Below are 20,357 nucleotides of genomic sequence, written 5' to 3'. Positions count from 1 at the left end.
ATAAGGGGGTGGATTTTGTAGTAGGAAATGGGGAAAGGGTGCTCTTTTGGGATGGCGTTTGGCTCGGTGACAGACCCCTTCGTGTCAAATTCCCTAGATTGGTGCAGATAGCTTCGGATGCTAAGTCTTTTGTGGCCGATTGCTTCTCAGTTGTGGGTGAAATTTTGGTGTGGTCTCCTTTTTAGAAGAAACTTATCCGAAGAAGAGTTAGAGGAATTCTTAAGGGCAGCAGAAAAGCTTCATGGAGTCTGCTTGGTGCTAAGGACAATAGACTCCATCTGTAATCTAGATAAGTCGGGCAAGTTCTCTGTTAACCTTTTATAGTGTCCTCGCCCTTGAGGTTGTGGTCAAAAGCCCATGCCCTTCTACTTTCGTGTGAGGCTATGACACTCTCCCAAAGATTGCGGCTTTTGCATGGTTGGTGAGCAGGAAACGGTTGCTCACCATTGATAATCTTCATAAGAGAGCGATGTGCATCCCCAACCTGTTCTCCTTGTGTTTTGGCAATGCAGAATCAGTAAACCACTTATTTACTCATTGCCTGTTTGCTAGATACATTTGGGTGGGCTTTTGGGGGGTTTTAAAGATTGCTGGGGGTGATGTTGGCCACTATTAAGGACCTCTTTCTTGCTTGGCATGGAAGCAGCATCCGCAGGAATGGCAAGAAGTTGTGGAGGCTGTCTTTATTGGCTATTCTTTGGTCCATCTGGGGCAAGAGAAACAATTGCCATTTAAGGGACGAGTGCTCCGGTTTCTATATCTATAGGGAGGGTTTTGTTCTTTGTGAAAGAGGAGGCTAGATTCCAGCTGATTGTCTCTCTTAAGTAGGTTGGGCTTCCTTGCTGGGTTCCTTATTTATATATTTTTTTGCACTTTTCACTCCCTTTTTTGAATAAAATCTCTGCTCCCTTTCAGAGAAAAAAAAGAAAGTGGGCAGGGTTCCTTTTTTTTTTTTTTTTTTGCACCCTTTTTTGAATAAAATCTCTACTCTCTTAAAAAAACCATTACCATGTATATTTTTAATAAGGCTTTTGAAACCTGATATCCCTTTATTTCTCTCTCCCCAAAAATCTTTGATGTGTGTGTTTTGACCATGTTTTAAGACCGTTGAAAAATAAGCTGGGACCTCATGCCACATGAACTGTCTTCTTAGGGTACTCGAACACTAAAAAAAAGTATTAATGTTCTTATCCAGTGACTAGAAAAATGTATGTCCAAAGATGTTACCTTCTTTGGGAGAGTACCTCACTTCTCTCTCACCACAAATGGCTACCATTACGTCATCTCATGATGATGCATTTCTTGTCCCTGTGATCTTAATTTCCTTGTTAGTCCTATTCAGAACTGTCCAAGCTCACAGAGAAGCAACTAAAGGTGAAGGACTCAGGGGAAGACAAGGATTCATGGCCATCATCCATCATCCAAGAGGGCCTCCTAGTTAGAAGACAAGTTTTGGTTTAGAAAAGTGGCCCGATAGTCAAGAAAAGCCCACCATGGGATCTCATGATCGTGGCCTACTCGTTGGATTGGTTTTATATTTTAAGTTTTACTTATTGTTATTATTTAGAACATCGTGAACGCTTTAGATTTCCTTGTTTGGTTTTTATTTTAGTTTACTTCATCGCCAAGTAATAGGTGTCGCACATGGTGTGAGTTTTTGGGTATAGGGTTCTCCCTATAAATAGGCACCCTTTGTAGTTCTTTTCATTCATTGAAGTTAATAAAAAATTCCTGCTTTATTTTTCTGCTCTCTTCGTGAGTTGTGGAAGAATTCAAAAGTGGGTGCGAAGCCCTCCCTTTTCGAAGGGCTAACTACCGTGGTGCGAAGCCACATCGATCCCAATTCACCCCCATCTTCCATCATCTTTTTTTTCCATCTTCCCCCACCATCCATACTTCGAATTTGTCCTTTTGTTGCATCAGATTTCTTCATTGAAGCAGGTTTCCAGATTTCGGCCCGCAGGCGAGCTGAAACTTCGGCGGAGCACCACGCACAAACCGTACATCGGATCGAGCTGAAATTTGGAGGTTTTGGAGTCCATCCCTGGCTGACCAGGGCCAAGGTGGCCTTTTTCTGAATAGTGGGCCCCACACACGTGCGGCCGGGATCACACGCACGTCCGTTTGGGCCATTGTTGTTGTCCACACGCGGGATCATCTTTTGGCTCAGGGTTCCTTGAATTGAAATTAGGGAATCCCTTGGATTAGGGACTGATTTTTATGCATGAGTAGTTGATTTTATTTCCCTTTGACATTGTTTGGTTTATAATTTTATTGGTCCAGTCCTAGCCTGTGTCGGCTTGGACCCGCATAGATTCCCCTTTAATTGAATGTTTGGATTTTCATGTGGGATGTGGAATTTGTGTGATTGTTTCTGAATTGGTGTGATCTAAGCCTGCAATCTTGCATATCATATTTAATTTTCCATGTCCTGCATCACTAACTCAATGGGCTATCAAACAGGATGAATCTCGCATCACCACATATTTAGGGTTTAGTTTGTTTGAGTCCTTCATGCATTCAGTCCATCATATATGGCTGAATTTTAGTAACAGTGTGTAGTCTCCTTCATATAGTCTCGTAGGGTCATTTAGTTTTTAGACGCATATAGTTGTCATAGAAGGTCCTTAGGTTGAGCAAGTCAGTGTATGCCCACACGTACAGGTCGCGGTTTCGATTTGCACCCCGCACTAAATATGGAGCACCTACAAGAAACAGTGGTCAAGTTAGCCCAGCAAGTTGAGTCCTTGAATAAGCATTTGGAACAACACATAGATAAATGTCTCGAAGAAATAGAGGCCTCCTTCAGGGCAAACCCCACCACTGGGCAGGATGCCCAATCTCAGGCAATTGGTCGGGAGGTTAGACCAAGGAATGGAGGCGGCCAAGGAGCTGGTCATGGGCGCGTACCTGTGCACCCACCCCGTGAGGGACATCATGATCAATATGACCCAGATGCACAACTCCTCAAGGGAGTTAGGGTAGATGCCCCTACTTTTGATGGCCACTTGGACCCTAAAGCTTTTTTAGATTGGTTGGCGGATATGGACCACTATTTTGAGTGGTATGATATGTCGGATGCTCGACGAGTCCGATTCGCCAAGATGAAGCTTGTGGGTCAAGCAAAGAGGTTTTGGGCGACGGTTGAGCGAAAAAAAGAAAGAGCGAGGGAACTTCCAATAGTCCATTGGGGAGAAATGAAAGAAACGTTGAAAGAGAAGTACCTCCCTTTCTCTTATCGCATGCGGTTGATTGAGGAGTGGCAGTCTCTTCGACAGGGTTCCATGAGTGTTGCTGACTATATTGAGAAATTCGAAGAGTACTCGACCCGCTGTGAGGTTGATGAGGACCCCGTACTCACCCTTGCTCGTTTTAAAATGGGCCTCCGTCCTGACATTAGGAGAGAATTGCTCGCCAAAGACATAGACACTATCGAACAGTTGTACCAACTAGTGTTAGATGTCGAGCAATACCTTAAAGCATCTGTGGGAAGGCGGTTTGACTTTCGCGAATCTGGTACTAAGGCCAACCCCTCTGGGGCTAGACCTAACACGGGATTCCAAAACAAACCTTCCCCTAGTGTGCCGCCCGGACCTAAGGATGATAAGGGTAAAGAGATTGTCGGGTCTAGTTTACGTGGAAGTGGGGCCACTAGGTGTTTTAGGTGTCAGGGGTTTGGTCATTTTGCTCACCAGTGTGGCACGAGAGAGGGCACCAAAGTACTCCTTATTAATGGGCAAGTAGAAGTAGTGCCCCCAGAGAGTGATAGTGAGGAGGAGGAATATGAGCCAGTCGGAACCCCTAGTGATGAGGAAGAGGGAGCACAAGAGTCTTTGACCCTCGCAATTGTGCGTTGCGCCCTGACTCAAGCCAAGAACACTGATGACTGGCGCCGCAACATGATCTTCTACACTTATGCAAAATGTGGGGAAAAGAGCTATAAGATGATCGTGGATAGTGGTAGTTGTGCCAACGTGGCATCGACTAGCACTGTGAGTCGTTTGGGCTTGAAGATGGAAGTCTATCCTCAGCCCTATAGAGTCTCCTGGGTTGATGAAACATCCATTCCAGTCTCGCACCGCTGTCTTATTCCTATTCAATTTGGATCTTATAAAGACACAATTTAGTGTGATATTATTCCTATGGATATGGGCCATATCATTCTGGGTAGGTCGTGGCTCTATGATAAGGATTTGACTATATTTGGTCATTTAAATGTGTGTACATTCTAGTTTGAGGGCAAGAAGGTCAAGTTAAATCCTCTGCCTCCCAAGAATACAACTGGAAAAGAGTTCACCACACAGTTGTGTGAGTAGCCCAAAAGAAGTGAATGAGTCGAAGTCCAAGTCCAAACCGCTCTATATTTTAAATGCCAAAGACTTTGAGCGAGAGACGGAGGTGGACTCGATAATATACGCCCTTGTGGCTAGGGAGAGTGTACCAGAAACTAGCGTAGAGTTACCCACTGAGGCCATTCAAGTAGTACATGAGTTTCGTGATGTCTTTCCTAATGATTTATGGAATGAGCTTCCCCCTATGAGGGATATACAACATACCATTGATTTAATCCCTAGGGTAACTCTACCCAACCTCCCGCATTACAGAATAAACCTAAAGGAGCACGCTGAGTTAAAGAGGCAGATTGATGAACTCTTAGAGAAGGGTTTTATTCGAGAGAGCATGAGTCCGTGTGTCGTGCCCGCCCTTCTTACACCTAAGAAGGATGACACATGGAGGATGTGTGTTGATAGTAGGGTCATCAACAAAATCACAATCAAGTATCGATTTCCCATACCGCGTCTTGATGACATGCTAGATATGATGGCTAATGCTACTATCTTCTCAAAAATCGACCTCAAAAGTGGGTATCACCAAATCCGTATACGCCCTGGTGATGAGTGGAAGACGGCCTTCAAGACGAAGGATGGGCTATATGAGTGGCTAGTTATGCCTTTTGGGTTAACTAATGCCCCAAGCACTTTCATGCGTGTGATGACCCAAGTGTTGAGACCCTTCATGGGGAAGTTCCTGGTCGTATACTTTGATGATATCTTGATTTATAGCATGACTAAGGAGCAACACCTCAACCATTTGAGGCGGGTTTGTGGTATCCTTAGGGCCGAGAAGTTGTACGCCAACCTAAAGAAGTGCGCGTTCTTGTCTAGTAGTGTGATCTTCTTAGGTTTTATTGTGTCAGCTGAGGGCGTATCGGCGGATCCCGAGAAGGTCAAGGCCATCGTTAATTGGCCTGAACCCCGCAATATTCATGAGGTGCGCAGCTTTCATGGCTTAGCCACCTTTTATAGGCGGTTCATTCGAGGCTTCGGTTCTATTGTGGCTCCCATCACAGACTGCATAAAAAAGGGAGAGTTTCAATGGACAAAGGCCGCCTCGAAGGCCTTTAAGGAGATAAAGGTCAAGATGACCAAATCTCTAGTCACGCAAGTTTCAAATTTTTTAAAAGCTTTTGAAGTCGCATGTGACGCGTCAGGAGTCGGCATAGGAGTACTTAGCCAGGAAGGGCACCCTGTCGCCTTTTTTAGTGAGAAACTGAATGAGGCGAAGCAAAGATATTCTACCTATGACAAGGAATTCTACGCGGTAGTGCAATCACTACGCCATTGGCGACATTACCTGTTACCGCAAGAATTCGTCTTGTTCTCAGATCACGAGGCCTTAAGATACTTGAACTCTCAAAAGAAATTAAGCCCCAGGCACGCTAAGTGGGTTCAATTCCTTCAAGAGTACACTTTTGTACTTAAGCACAAGGCCGGTGTAGAGAATAAGCCTGCCGACGTGTTGAGTCGTCGAGTCGCATTACTCAACTCCATGAACGTTGAAGTTAACGGGCCTTGAGCGCATCAAAGAAGAGTATTCCGAGTGTCCAGATTTTGGAGTTGTGTATATGTCTTTATTAGAGAGTCCGTCAGGAGCTAACAGTGAGTATTTAATTTTGGACGGATATTTATTTAGGAGTGACCGCTTGTGCATACCACGCACCTCCCTTCGTGATTTTCTTGTCTGAGAGTTACACTCAGGGGGGGTTGCAGGTCATTTCAGTCGTGACAAGACCATTGCCCTAGTGGAGGATAGATTTCATTGGCCAAGCCTCAAGCGGGACATGACCAAAATTATGAGGCAATGCCATACTTGTCAACTGGCAAAGCAGAGGAAACAAAATACAGGATTATATACACCTTTGCCAGTCCTATTTATCCCTTGGTAGGACATCAGTATGGACTTCATACTTGGACTTCCTAAGACTATTCGAAAGCATGACTCCATATTCGTTGTCGTAGACCGTTTCTCTAAAATAGCCCACTTCATTCCTTGTTCTAAGACCTCCGACACCTCTCATGTTGCCAAGTTGTTCTTTAGTGAGGTCATCAAACTGCATGGATTACCAAAAATCATAGTGTCGGACCGTGACGTGAGATTTATGAGTTACTTTTGGAAGACACTATGGCACATAAGGAATACTAGGCTCCAATTTTCTTTAGCCTACCACCCTCAGACCGATGGCCAGACTGAGGTGGTTAATAGGAGCCTAGGGAGTTTACTTCGATGTTTAGTGGGGGAGCATACCAGGACATGGGACGCCGTACTACCCATAGCCGAGTTTGCATACAATAGTTCTGTCAATAGGTCCACAGGTCTAAGTCCTTTTGAAGTCGTTACTGGTTATAAGCCTAGGAAGCCTATTGATCTTATCCCCATGTCATTGTCCCATAGGCCATCAGAGTCTGCAGAGTCTTTTGCGCATCACATACATTCATTGCATCAAGAAATCAGGTGAAAGATCACTACTAGTAATGAGCATTACAAATTTTCTGCAGACCTACATAGACGTTTCAAAGAGTTCAATATTGGGGACTCTGTGATGGTCTGCATCAGGCCCGAGCGGTACCCTCCAGGGGCCGTTCGTAAGTTACACGCGCGTAGCGCTGGGCCCTTCAAAATTATAAAGCGAAACGGTCTCAATGCGTATGAGGTAGATCTTCCACCTTCCATGGGAATTAGTTCCACATTCAATGTGGAGGATCTAGTTGCTTTTCAGGGACCCACTGATACTTTGTCCGGCCCTTCGCCCACCCATCCTGATTCCCCAGACTTACCCTTTGATCCATGGCCTCTTCCAGACCTTTCATCCCAGCCTCTGCCTCCCATACCTAGCCTTCACACACCCAGAGAGGAAATAGAGGATATCCTGGACCATAAGATAATTTCCACGTCGGATGGCGGGTTTCAGAAATGCCTAGTTAAATGGAAGTCACATCCAGCTTCAGACAACACGTGGCTCACTAAGGAGGAGCTTCAGAGACTTGATCTCGACATCCTAGAACGGTTCAGGAGTTTTATTTCGCCAGTGGCGAAATCTTCGCAGCTGGGGAGAGTTGATGAGAACATCGTGCACACGCACGCCTGCACACCACCACCCGTACGCACGTACATACGAAGGAGGACCCCACCATCGATCTGGCTCGATGACGACGTTCAGGGAAGGCTTCCTAGCTAGAAGACAAGTTTTGGTTCAAAAAAAGTGGACCCGATAGTCAAGAAAAGCCCATCATGGGATCCCATAATCATGGCCCACTTGTCAGATTGATTTCATATTTTAGGTTTTGCTTATTGTTATTATTTAGAACATCGTGAACGCTTTAGATTTCCTTGTTTGGTTTTTATTTTAGTTTACTTCATCGCCAAGTAATAGGTGTCGCACATGGTGCGAGTTTTTGGGTATAGGGTTCTCCCTATAAATAGGCACCCTTTGTAGTTCTTTTCATTCATTGAAGTTAATAAAAAATTCCTGCTTTATTTTCTGCTCTCTTCGTGAGTTGTGGAAGAATTCAAAAGTGGGTGCGAAGCCCTCCCTTTTCGAAGGGCTAACTACCGTGGTGCGAAGCCACATCGATCCCAATTCACCCCCATCTTCCATCATCTTTTTTTTTCATCTTCCCCCACCATCCGTACTTTGAATTTGTCCTTTTGTTGCATCAGATTTCTTCATTGAAGCAGGTTTCCAGATTTCGGCCCGCAGGCGAGCTGAAACTTCGGCGGAGCACCACGCACAAACCGTACATCGGATCGAGCTGAAATTTGGAGGTTTTGGAGTCCATCCCTGGCTGACCAGGGCCAAGGTGGCCTTTTTCTGAATAGTGGGCCCCACACACGTGCGGCCGGGATCACACGCACGTCCGTTTGGGCCATTGTTGTTGTCCACACGCGGGATCATCTTTTGGCTCAGGGTTCCTTGAATTGAAATTAGGGAATCCCTTGGATTAGGGACTGATTTTTATGCATGAGTAGTTGATTTTATTTCCCTTTGACATTGTTTGGTTTATAATTTTATTGGTCCAGTCCTAGCTTGTGTCGGCTTGGACCCGCATAGATTCCCCTTTAATTGAATGTTTGGATTTTCATGTGGGATGTGGAATTTGTGTGATTGTTTCTGAATTGGTGTGATCTAAGCCTGCAATCTTGCATATCATATTTAATTTTCCATGTCCTGCATCAGTAATGCCAGAACTGTCCAAGCTCACAGAGAAGCAACTAAAGGTGAAGGACTCAGGGGAAGACAAGGATTCATGGCCATCATCCATCATCCAATTCAGTTTCGCTGCCTCCTCCTGAGTTGCCAGTTGTGTGCTATTGATCCATCCCTCTTTCCTTTAAGGCGTATCTTTCTTCCATATCCTCTATCTCAATTCCTTCTAAAGTTGCAGATGCTTTGTCTAATTCTCATTTCAAAGCAGTTATGAGGGAGGAGATGCCAGTTCTAGATAGAGAAGGGATATGGGATTGCAATTGGGTGTACACCCTCAAGCATCAGCGTGATGATTCTTCTGCAAAAATAAAATACTCGTCTAGTGGCAAAAGTGGTCTACCAATGGTATGAGGTGGACAATCGAGAGATGTTTACCTAAAGTTGGTGTTTACCTGGAAAGAAAGAGCAGATGTTCAAACTGAAGAAAGCAATTTATGGTTTAAAGCAGTTCCTAGAGGACGGTTTGAGAAGTTCAGTACTGCTATTTGCCAGGTCAAGCTGTGATCCACATCTACTCTAATTCAGTTTTTCACTAGAGAACCATTTTACCAGAGAGAAGATTCCGACCAAGTTAATGTGTACTCGGTTTGTCTGATCAAGGAATCAGTTAACTGATATTCTGACAAAAGCATGTTGTTCTCCTCATCTTCAATAAATTGTCTGCAAGCTGGGCATGGGCAATATCCATGCTCCAGCTTGATGGGGAGTTTATGAGATAGCGTGTGATGTAGGAGATTGTTTTGGTGTGTATGTGTGTGATATTAAGTACTCCTGTGGGTACCAAATGTTGTTAGAGATGTGGCACTTGAGGGGAGAGACAATCTTTAGACTCTCGCTCACACATAGCCAAACATACCCTCCTCCTTTATCATGAATTTTATCAGGGTTTATCTTTATACTTAATGACTTTGAGTTGCTTGTGTGCCACCTTTACCCTCTGAACATATTCAGGGCTTGACTTTATACTTCATGGCTTCGAGTTGCCTGTGTGCCACCTTTACCCTCTGAACATATGCAGGGCTTCACTTTATACTTTGTGACTTCGAGTTGCTTGTGTGCTACCTTTACCTTCCTAACATATGCATTTTTGTTCTTTGAATTCACCATGACATAATTTCTTGTAAATTAGCCCTAACTAAAGATTGGGATCCCTCTTTGAATTACATTGCAGATAGTGAAGAAGTCTGTTGAATTTCATAGGCTAGCATATTACCTAGTTGACCAGTGTGGTTTAATTTCATGGTTATCATCTATCCTCTCATTTTCTCGGGCAGAGCTATTTGGAGATCACAAGGACTTTTGTTTGACACAGACAACAACTGTTTTAGAGGTAATTGCGCATCTTTCTTTGTTTTTTTTTTTTTTTTTTTTTAAAAGTTTAATTTATTGTTTATTTTGCTTAAAAGTTGATTTCCTAATTCTGAAATGAATCAGACAGTAATTTCAGCAGATTTTTTTTCTCATCTACAACAGATACTTATCAATGTAGCACTATCATTCTAGTGCAAAAGTTTGCTTCATGTTTAAGCATTTTTTTCTTTCTTTCTTTTTTTAAAAAATAAAATCTTTTTGCTACTTTCTTTCTTCATCTCTATGTTTCTGGTTATGCCTATAATCTTGTCTTTTTGGTACCATCTTTTGAGGATAAAACTAACAATGTGTAATTTTATTGTTGGTTCAAAGTACCAGAAATAAAACAGTTTTAGCACTTGGCAGCCTGTATTTCAAATTGAAACCATCATGGATCGTAGGGTCACTAATTATCTACACCCATACATGCATTACACAAAAGCAAAGTGAGACTGAAAAAAAGAGAAACAAAGAAAGTACACTATTGTATTTTATTTATTGGGTGTTTGTATCGAAAGTAGGAGAAAGAGTTCCACTAATGTTTTTCTTGAAGAGCAGAATGTAAAAAACATGATAATTCCATATGATATGATGCGCAATGTTGGAGTACTTTTCCAAATTCGTTCCAAATTTACAATCTCTCAGGAAAATATAGTATGATAAATGTGAATATTCCACTAGTTTTTGCAAGATTGCATACATTACTATGAAATATCTGAGTGTTATAGTTATTGGAGTTAGGGTTGTTGTTACTTCTTATTACAATATGTGTAACTATCAATTTTAACTTATTGAGAAAGAATCGAATTGCTTTCAACCTCGCCAACTCTAGCTTGGGAAATGACTCAGTTACTCATTTGCTCTGTTTCGTGCTCTTTCCTATGCTTCTTTGCTAGTTCTATAATTTTTCCTGCTATATTCTATTTATTTTTGTTTATTTATTTATTGTTAAGGTTCTATGTTTTGTTTACGAATACATTGTTGCAAACTTTATTTTACTAAATTTGTTTGTATGTTTGGATATTAGGTTGTCAATGTTGTTATTTCCGCGAGAATACTTGTAGAATGGCTGCAGAAGTATGGCCTCGAGCAATTATCAGAACTTTCATTTCATTTGCATACTCTCTTTATAAGCGGGTTGAAGTCACTGAAGGAAAATGTTGAATTGGTAAATTCTATTTTTGGCGTATTGGTATCAACTTTGAGGATTTCACAAAAAAGAAAGATATACCAACCGCATTTTACCTTAACAGTGGATGGGCTATTTCAAATATTTCAAGCCGTTGATGAATTCAGTGGCATGAGATTTGGTCTTACTGCTGAATTTGGTTTGAAAACCATACTAATGAGCACACCACCAGCAATCATATTTCTCGTGGTATCCTCTCTCTCTCTCTCTCTCTCTCTCTCTGTGTGTCTCATGTTCACTGCTGGATTGGAATGTATCCACTTGATTTATTCCTCATTTACTTGTCAAAAACTTGAATAATTCCCAAGTTCACTGCATTGTTTTCATAGAATGAATGTTTTAATATCAGTGCAGTGAGCGACGTGACATGACAAAACAGTCTCCCTGCTGCTGTGAAGATTACCATCTATCATGTTTGATTGGACACTTAATACATGCTGAAAATAATAAAACTTGTTTCTGGTGGTGCATTTCTATGTCCTTAAGATGTTAATTTGATATCTGTTAGCATTTTTTTTTGTAACTTAAATGTTACACAGCGGAATGATTTTCACAAAATAATGTATTTTAATAAACATGACTAAAATAGTAAAATTGCACACTTGTCTCTATGATTTTTTATTTTTTATTTCGTGGATGGCCAATTTATTAGCAAAGTCAAGCAAGTGAAAAAAGAAGGAAAGAAAGAAAGAGCAAAAAAGGGTTGTCATCTCTTCTGCCAAAAACAATGCAACAATGTGGACAGGCCCCTCGGATGCCAAGGAAGAATAATGGGAAGAAGAATCAAGATAAATGATGAAATAATACACTCTAATCACTAACTATGTCAGCGCAGGTGATTCCTCTAAACTCCGAAATGGGAAGGGTCCAATCAAGAGCCATGGAAAGAATTAAGTGATAAAGGTTCTCCATAGAAGAAACCTTTTCTTTAAACTATGATTTCTCTCTTTCCAAATCCCCTGAAGAAGTGTGGCCGGAATCATATTCTAAATGATAATATGACATTGCTACAAAGGAAGAGCAGACCATCTGTCCAACAACACAAAGGTCCAAGATGGTACTATTGATGCTTCAGGAGACGCCCTTCTCAAAGGTTTCTTCTTTACATCACTTTCCAAAGGACTCTTACCCCACATAGGTGTAGCAATCTGAAGCTTTTGTGTCTTTCAAATTTGCAAGGGGCAAAAGGGAAGGATGCACCTCCGGCAACGAAAGATCCTCAGGATCAGGGTAAAATCTGACCCATTGCCTTGATCAATGCAACAACAAACACCACTGTCAAAAAGTCTCCCCACTGCTTGGAAGATTCTTTTTCAACATCGACCCTACCCTAACTAATAATTTCTTTCCACATTTCTGACCTGAGCTTTTTCCAGAGGAGATGCCTGGGAACCATCCAGCTCTATTCGCGTGGATTACAGTAGTCTGCATTGCCTCCTGCTCCTTACCAAATCTCCACCACCATTTGCCCACAAAACCCAATTCTTCAACATAATCCTCCCCACCCCAATGGCTCTTCACTTTAACTTCTGCACATCTTCCCACTTCACAAGATAGAATTGTGATTCTCTCCCCTTCCTTGCCAAAGGAAATACCTTTTGCATTTTTCAATTCTTTTTGCAATCATTGCATGCATCAATGTTTCAAATTTTGTTATTGTAGATGATATCACAGCTTTGAGATTGGGAAATATTGTGGGATATATTTGGAAACATTGCAAATGTTACACAAAGTTTTGCAGTCCAAGGGTCTTCTATGAAACATCGGGAAATGTTAAATGATATGTGATTACACACTTAGAACTCAAATTATTACAAATTGTTAAACGATATATAATTACACACTTAGAACTCAAACTATATATATTTTTAGAGACAATGAAATTTTTTTAAAAAGACCCACCAAAGCAAAAGCCAGGTGGGAAAAGAAAACAACCCAAAACTACCAACTAAAAAAAGATAAAAGATTAGCAGCATCCACCCCCTTTACATTGGAAGCCCATCCCACCACTTAAATCATAGCCTTCCGCATGAGTCACGACCTTTTCCACAGAAGGACTCCTTTTTGGAAGTATCAGCAATTTTGATCCCCCATATTATCCAAAACACCATCATAATAACCAGCAGCCACATCGCCTTTTCTTCTTTTCCCACCCCTCCCCTATGGCAAGCCCATAAAAGATCTTCAACCAACTTCAGCATCACCAACGATACATTGAAGATGCTTAGGAAACATTCCCAAACCTTCTAAGTGAAGGGGCAATGAATAAAGAGATGATCAATAGTTTCCGCTTCACTGTACACATAATGCAAATGTTAGGGAGGATCAAGGATCTCTTTTGAAGGTCGTCGATCATTATCACTCTTTTCCTCCTCACCAACCAAACAAAGGCTGCAACTCTGGTAGGAAATACATAAGACCAAGGATAAAAGGGGTGACAAAAAACTGAAGTCCGAGGTGATTTCCGAAGCATCCTGTAGAAAGAGCGAATAGAAAAGCGACTCGAGGTATGCACATGCCAGACCATGGATTCCTTTTTTCTTGCCGAGGAAAATAATCCTTTAGACGATCCAACAGTCTCACCAAATCCTCGACTTTCTCATCTGTCACATCTCTTTGGCATGCAAGAGACAATGCTGCAGAACCGCCACAACTGGAATAACATTGGTTGACTGTAATTTCCCTGTCGATGGCGAGGCGAGCTACTCTTAAAAGATCTCCTGCAATGCTTTATCTCCACACCACGTCTTCACAAAAATGAATGTGCCCCCTATCACACAGTGAAATGGGGACCCCCTTACGAAATTTATGAGATATTGATACCACAACTTTCCAAAGGCTAGAGGCATGATAAAGCAAAGATCTCTCTCCCCCCCCCCCCCCCCCCCAACTTAGGCACCATATTAACACGCTCCATAGTCATCCTTCTTCAGTTCCAAACCTCCATAGTCGTTTACTGAACAAAGCAAGATTTATGGTTTCCTACTCCCTGATGCCGGCTTTGCCTACATCTATATCGGCTTGCAAACCTCTTTCCATGTGAACAGAGATGAAACTTATTTTCTTTTGCCTCTCTCCATGGAAAATCTCTTCTTAACTTTTCCATCTTGTCCAACATCGATTTGGGGTATTTGAAAAGGGACATAAAATGCAACGTCATATTAGAAAAAGGTGGCTTTAATAAGGGTCAATAGACCACACAATGACATGTGGCGATGTTTCCAGCTTTACAACTTTCTCTCAATTCTCTATAACCTTGTCCTGGAGATGCTTTACCAGCTCCCCAATACACAGAGGCAAACCCAACTATGTGGAAGGAAAAAACTTCGTCCTGCATCCGAATACAGTAGCCAACCTCGACACCTCCCCACTGCTCAGCCGAACCACCGTCATTTCGCTTGTATCAATATTAATCTTCAAACCCAAAACCATCTCAAAGCATGTTACAATATTCCACAAGTTATCTATTATTACTGCAAGTCAGAACTCAAACTGTTAAAAAAAAAGAAAAAAAACAAAAACAAAAAACTTAATTATATCCAAAATGAGTTCATAACATTCAAATTTGATATACTAAAAGCATCTAAACACATACAACAACAACAACAATAAATATATATATATATATATATATATATAAAGAAGATGAAAGGTTCTGGCCAAATTTGTAGATCAGCCTACCCTCACAAGCATATGTTTTTCACCATTGTATAACAAATTTAAATGTTAAAACCAAAGAAATTCAGATTTTCCCAATTGCTTCCATTTTTCACATTGGAAATTCTGATTTCTTGTTTGAAATCCATTTAACTCTTAAAAGTCATGAATATGCAAGGATTCAAAATATTTCCCGGTTTCCCAATTGCTTCCATTTTTCACATTGGAAATTCTGATTTCTTGTTTGAAATCCATTTAACTCAAAGAAAGCATTTTTCTCACCTTTGGGGGTTTCAGCCCTAAATCCCTCTCCAAGTGCAAAAAGAAAACCTTTTTTTGGATATATATATATATATATATATATATATATATATATATATAAAACACCCTGATTTACATTGAATATGGGATATATGGGTAAATATCAATGATATATTGTAAAAATATGCTTTCCAGTCATATATCATAACGTGCATGTGGGAAAAAAAATGATATATTAGCCAATATTGTCGATATTTGAAACATTGGTTGCCGTTTTGGACACGGATAAGAAGTAAACTGGTATCCTTGATCAGTGTAATTCTTGTGGATATTCTTCTATCAAGAAGGAAGAGCCTGAGGCTTTGCCTCCAATTGAGAGAGCGAGATATTTCATTGGAGGAGACATTTTTACAACCCATCCAATTAGCAAGAGCAAACATCTCTTCATTGGATACATCTCACCCCAAGCAGGGCACTTTTTGTAATGCTCACCTGGTGGCCTGACACAGCTTCAAAGTGTCTAAGAACGCCTTATAGAACCTTTACCTGTTCCAAAGAGGCATCGATATATTGGAAGTTGTCTGCTATGTGGACAGTAACTACGAACACTGATTGAGAGTGAAATCTGCATTGGCATAGCAGCCACATTTTTCAGTTCCCAATAGAACCCAACTTCATTTAAAATGTATTCTTTTGCCCTTTCAATGTTCAAAGTTCTCCACCCTAAGAAAACGATTTGAGGGGGAAAAATGTCCAAAAGCTATTTGTGTTACATATTGCATAGATTTGACCCATCCGAACATATTTTTGATGTCTTTGGCACTTGACATTGTCCCACAGGATAGAGAAAAACTATCAAAGCTTCTCATGTGGGCAGTTCCTACTGCTTTACAGGCATCTCTGCCCAAAGAATTTGATCCACATTTGACATTGTCAGAGGAACAAAGCGAAGACTCTCTGATTTCAAAGCTTTTACGCTGGCTGACAGCTTCAGTAATTCTCGGGAGGGTTTCAAGCAAATCTAGCAAAACAAGTTTCTCTCTTCCTCGAGAACAATCAAGAATAGAAACTTTACAATCTCTACTGGAACATGTCAACAAAGGATGGATTGAAAGTAGGGAGAATGTTCGTGGTATTGACGAGGTAGTAGCTGCTACACTTTTGTACCTACAACAACTTATTGGAACAAACTGCAGAGTGCTTGCATCAGTTGTTTCTGCGCTTTGTTTATTACTCCATTCTGATGCTGCCAATTCAACAGGTATGTTGGTTCATTTACTGCTGCTAAAATTGGAATAGGAAAGATAAAAAAGAAAAGTAAAATTTACTGCTGCTAAAATTTTACTGTTTAAATAGGAACCTTGCTCCTAGAGCTGGGCACAGGACAACTCGACTCGGCAAACTCGACTTGTCAGATCCGACTCGATCCGAACCGAGTGGGTGAGTCGATCCGAACCGAGTTGACTTCGTCCAATCCGAACTCAAACGGAGTCGAGTTCGAGTCACCCAGTATCTCAACTCAACTCGACCCGAAATCCAACTCGGTACGGACTCGACTCGTGTATATATATATATTAAAAAAACTCAAATCTGACGTTTCAGATCTGCGATGCCATGTAGCTGATGGAGAGGCTGCATTTCTGGCAAGTGAATCTAGGTCTTGAGTTGTGATTTCAGCCCGTGGATACCCATGGCACCTGACCCGACTTGTTACTCGTGACTGGGTCAGACTCGGTCCGGATTAGTTCAGGCCAGACTCGGACTCGGATCGGGTCAGGCATGCTAGACTTGGCACTGAGTCGGGTCGAGTTCAGGTCAGGCCTATTTTGGGTCAGCCCTAACTCGGTTTGGCTCGACTCAATGCCCAGCTCTACTTGGTCCTTCAAAGAGATTTCTGTTTGTAACATGCAGAAACAAGAAAGTTCTGAAGCTGCCCTCTCAGCGGAGGAAATCCTTCAAAGTGGGGCTTGAAATGGCAGTCCAGCCAGTGTTTGATTGCAGCCAATGGCCATTCTCCCCCCTCCCTCCCCCCCCCCCCCCGTCATGATAACTTCAGGACCTTCTCATGTGATGAGATTGCAAAATACTCTAGAGTATGGATTGACCAAGCACATCCTAACTCTTTATGAGGCGTACTTCTCGGTCTTGCACAGGAAATGGTTATCGACGGAACTTCATATAGTTCTCTAGTGAACTATCATTTTATTTATTCTTATTTTAGTGAGCCTGAGTTCACTATTAGCAGCATTGACTCATCAAAGTGGATCCTATAATGAGCGAGATCATTAATCTGGTGGGTCTCATGTTAACCATGCCCCAAAAACATTCCAGATGGGACAATTCTGACCCTTTGCTAATAAAAACACAGCAACACATTCAATAGAAAAAAAGGCTAGAGATTGGATTACTTGGATGTTCCACTCTAGAAGACTTTTGAGCCACAGTCCATCTGCGGTGAAGCTGATCGGTTAATGATGTGGAACACAGAACCATGGGCCCACTTGAATGGAGTTTGTGATCCATCTCAATGTCTTCATCATAACCTTCTCCCAGCTGTTTGGAGTGCATGGTTGGTTGGCACAAGTTCTAAGGACAGTTGTGTACCTTACATCAATGCTCTTCTACCTGGACTTGGGACAGGCTGACACATTGTTACCATCATACCATGTCTTGCTCCATTCAGGATAAAATAAACAGCCCCAATTACGATTGTCCATTTCAGTACATATTCCAAGGACTTTTCTTGTATTGACTAGGTATGGCATGTGCAACACACATGGTATTGTGGCCCACTTGTGCTTTTGATCTACCTCATTTTTAGGCTACTGTCCTATCATTATCGGGTGCAACAGATGCAGGGTGTGGATGTTACATGGTCATCATGTTGGGCCCCACAAAGCCTCCCCCTTGTAGCACACTTATGTATGGGCTATTATGCATAGAGAGGAAGAGAAGTGGGAGCTAATTACTTTCATCAAATAATTGAAAAGACAAAAATAGCCCTCAAATGAAGGGCCAACCACACCCAAAAAGTGCTTGTTAATGCCCCTTCCCACGATAAATTGCAGGTGTAAAATTGACTAGTGCTTAGTCGCACGAGCATTCTACCCAAGTTCCGCTCCAGTTGACATCATGCCCCTGCTCTCACTTCCTAGATGTTTATACTTGCCATGATTTTGAAACAGATGCCTTTTCTGCTCCTGTACTCAAAATCTACCGTCTCTTTCAATCACGCTTCATGTAACTTTAATTCTGTCCACCTCCCTATTTGTTATTAGTAGAAAGTTGAGTCTCTTTTAATTTGATTATATTGTTTATATCTAGGTCTTGATGATGCATCGGACCCATTGAATGATGAAGACAGCAGTCATACCCCATTTCTATGTTCAAAGATACGTTGCCCAGTTGAAGCTAATCCTTCTTGGAGATGGTAAGGATATTCTTCCAACTTCCAGTGTGTTTGGATGCACTATTGAATTGACTTGCAGTTGCTAATGCCTAATGAAGCAGAAACAACCAAAATTTCATTTCTTGAGCATTCATGCTGAGGCTCAAGGCACAAAATCACAATCACTTCACTTTCAAGTTGGGCTTGAAAGGAGCACAAAGGCATTATGGGGTGAACTTCTCATTATGAATACCAAGAAATATCATTATGTTTTGTTATTTCTTCTGTATTTGTTCGAAATGTATACTTTTTGATTCAACTATGCATACAATCATGTATGGGATCAAGGGCTGTCAACAGGCTGGGTTCGTGCCGGGCAGAGGTTTGTCCAAGCCCTGCCCAAAGCAAAACCTGGCCTGCGTTCGGCCTGGCTCCGTTCTGAGCCAAAAATAGGCCCAAGCCCCCATGATGATTATCCATTGCCTGGGTCCAGATCCGGCCTGAGCTCACCTCCTTTTGTGCAAGACCTAGGCTGTTTGTTTGGCATGCCCAATCATGCATGACATGACAAAAATGCCCTTGTAACCTTAAATGGTGCAGGTGGGTTGTGTTCGGCTGATGGGCTCTTAGATGAAGCCTGAGCCTGGGCCTATTTATAAACAGGCATAAATTTCAGGCCCGGACCTAGTATCTCAGTCCAAGCCGAGTCCATTGACAGCCTTCGTGGGATCTAGGCTGTCCATCTACAGGTCCCACTGTGTGCTACTTGCTCAAAAATCATTTTGATCTGTTCATCAGGTAGATCAGATGATTGTCAAATAAATCAATAGGTTAGAACAACTGTTCACACTCAACATGTGTGGTCCACCTGATGAATGTACCAGCCTGATTTCTGAACCAGCATACATGCATAGAGATATACGCCTGATGCATGGCTTGGATTGCAGAGAAGTTTACCATGTTGGCGATTTAGTGCTCCCATTTCTCAATCACTTTCATTGTATTTTTATTTCTACAGGTCATACTATCAGCCATGGAAGGACCTTTCATGGGAACAAACAGATGAACAGAAGATTGACGAACGTCATGCTTGCCAGACCCTTCTTATGATGTTTTCAAATGCTCTTGGTGGGAAAGCATCTGGTCTGCCTGTTTTATCGCATCGAGATGTGGAAAATTCTGGTTTGTGTATGTGGGAAAGAGAGATTATTCTTAGAAGTGAATGATGGCTTTTTAAGGCAAATCAGATGGATTTTTTTTTTCCCTTGATCCACATCCAATGGCCTTGATTGCTCAGAATTATTGACGATGGATGATGGGATGATGATTTGCCTTGTAATTTTATTAAATAGTAATTATTTTATCAAAAATCAAAATATAGTTTTGTATAGACAGGCATGTGTTGAATTGCTTGGGGGTTGGAGGGGCTGTGGAAGTGGAAACTGATACCCTGATTGATTGCAGTGTGAGACGCTTTTATCATTTATTTTCCGACTGTTCTAATAAAATGGGTAGGGATGGCATCATTCGAGCTTGGGCCAAACCGACGTCTGCCCAAGTCAGGTTCACAAAATAAAACCTAGCCTGGGCCGGTGATGGGTCAAAATGCATAGGTCCTGATTTGGCTAAGAAGTTTATGCCTGGCTTGAGCATGAGCCTGAATCTAGCTTGAGCCAGGCCCAGATGGACATGGCCTGGTTTTCCACTTTTGATCTCGGTTCTTTGTCAGGCATGCCCAACCATGCATGTCTGTGGTTTGATATGCATAAGAGTATGTAATTTGCCCTTGAAAACCCTAACAAGTAAGTCTTGTATCTGGCCTTTGGGGGGTTTAAATCAGAAATCGGATTGCGCTTTTATCGTACTGAGTAAACTCTATTGGGCCCACCATCTGTTTTTCCAGCTCGCTTTAGCGGTTGAGCCCAAAATTGAAGCACATCCAAAGCTCAAGTGTACCATACCACAGG

At 41.9% G+C, this 20,357-nt stretch overlaps 1 protein-coding gene across 6 annotated transcripts in view; it reads left to right on the top strand.

Annotated features, from left to right (window-relative positions):
• Positions 1 to 19,876, top strand: part of LOC131219338 (uncharacterized) — a 64,961-nt gene extending 45,085 nt beyond the window's left edge. For 5 of the 6 annotated variants that reach the window (XM_058214423.1, XM_058214422.1, XM_058214421.1 and 2 more), the window contains 5 exons: positions 9,717 to 9,875; positions 10,923 to 11,273; positions 15,843 to 16,263; positions 18,327 to 18,432; positions 19,409 to 19,876. In XM_058214423.1, coding sequence (XP_058070406.1) covers positions 9,717 to 9,875; positions 10,923 to 11,273; positions 15,843 to 16,263; positions 18,327 to 18,432; positions 19,409 to 19,616 — 1,245 coding nt within the window. In that variant the 3' untranslated portion in view covers positions 19,617 to 19,876. The remainder of the gene's footprint in view (positions 1 to 9,716; positions 9,876 to 10,922; positions 11,274 to 15,842; positions 16,264 to 18,326; positions 18,433 to 19,408) is intronic. The other variant, XM_058214425.1, reaches the window with a different exon arrangement.
• The last annotated feature ends 481 nt before the right edge of the window (positions 19,877 to 20,357 follow it).

Source organism: Magnolia sinica, chromosome 11 (assembly GCF_029962835.1).
Source record: "Magnolia sinica isolate HGM2019 chromosome 11, MsV1, whole genome shotgun sequence".
NCBI lineage: Eukaryota > Viridiplantae > Streptophyta > Magnoliopsida > Magnoliales > Magnoliaceae > Magnolia > Magnolia sinica.
The sequence above is the reverse complement of the archived record's forward strand: the minus strand, read 5'-3'. Positions and strand labels throughout refer to the sequence as shown.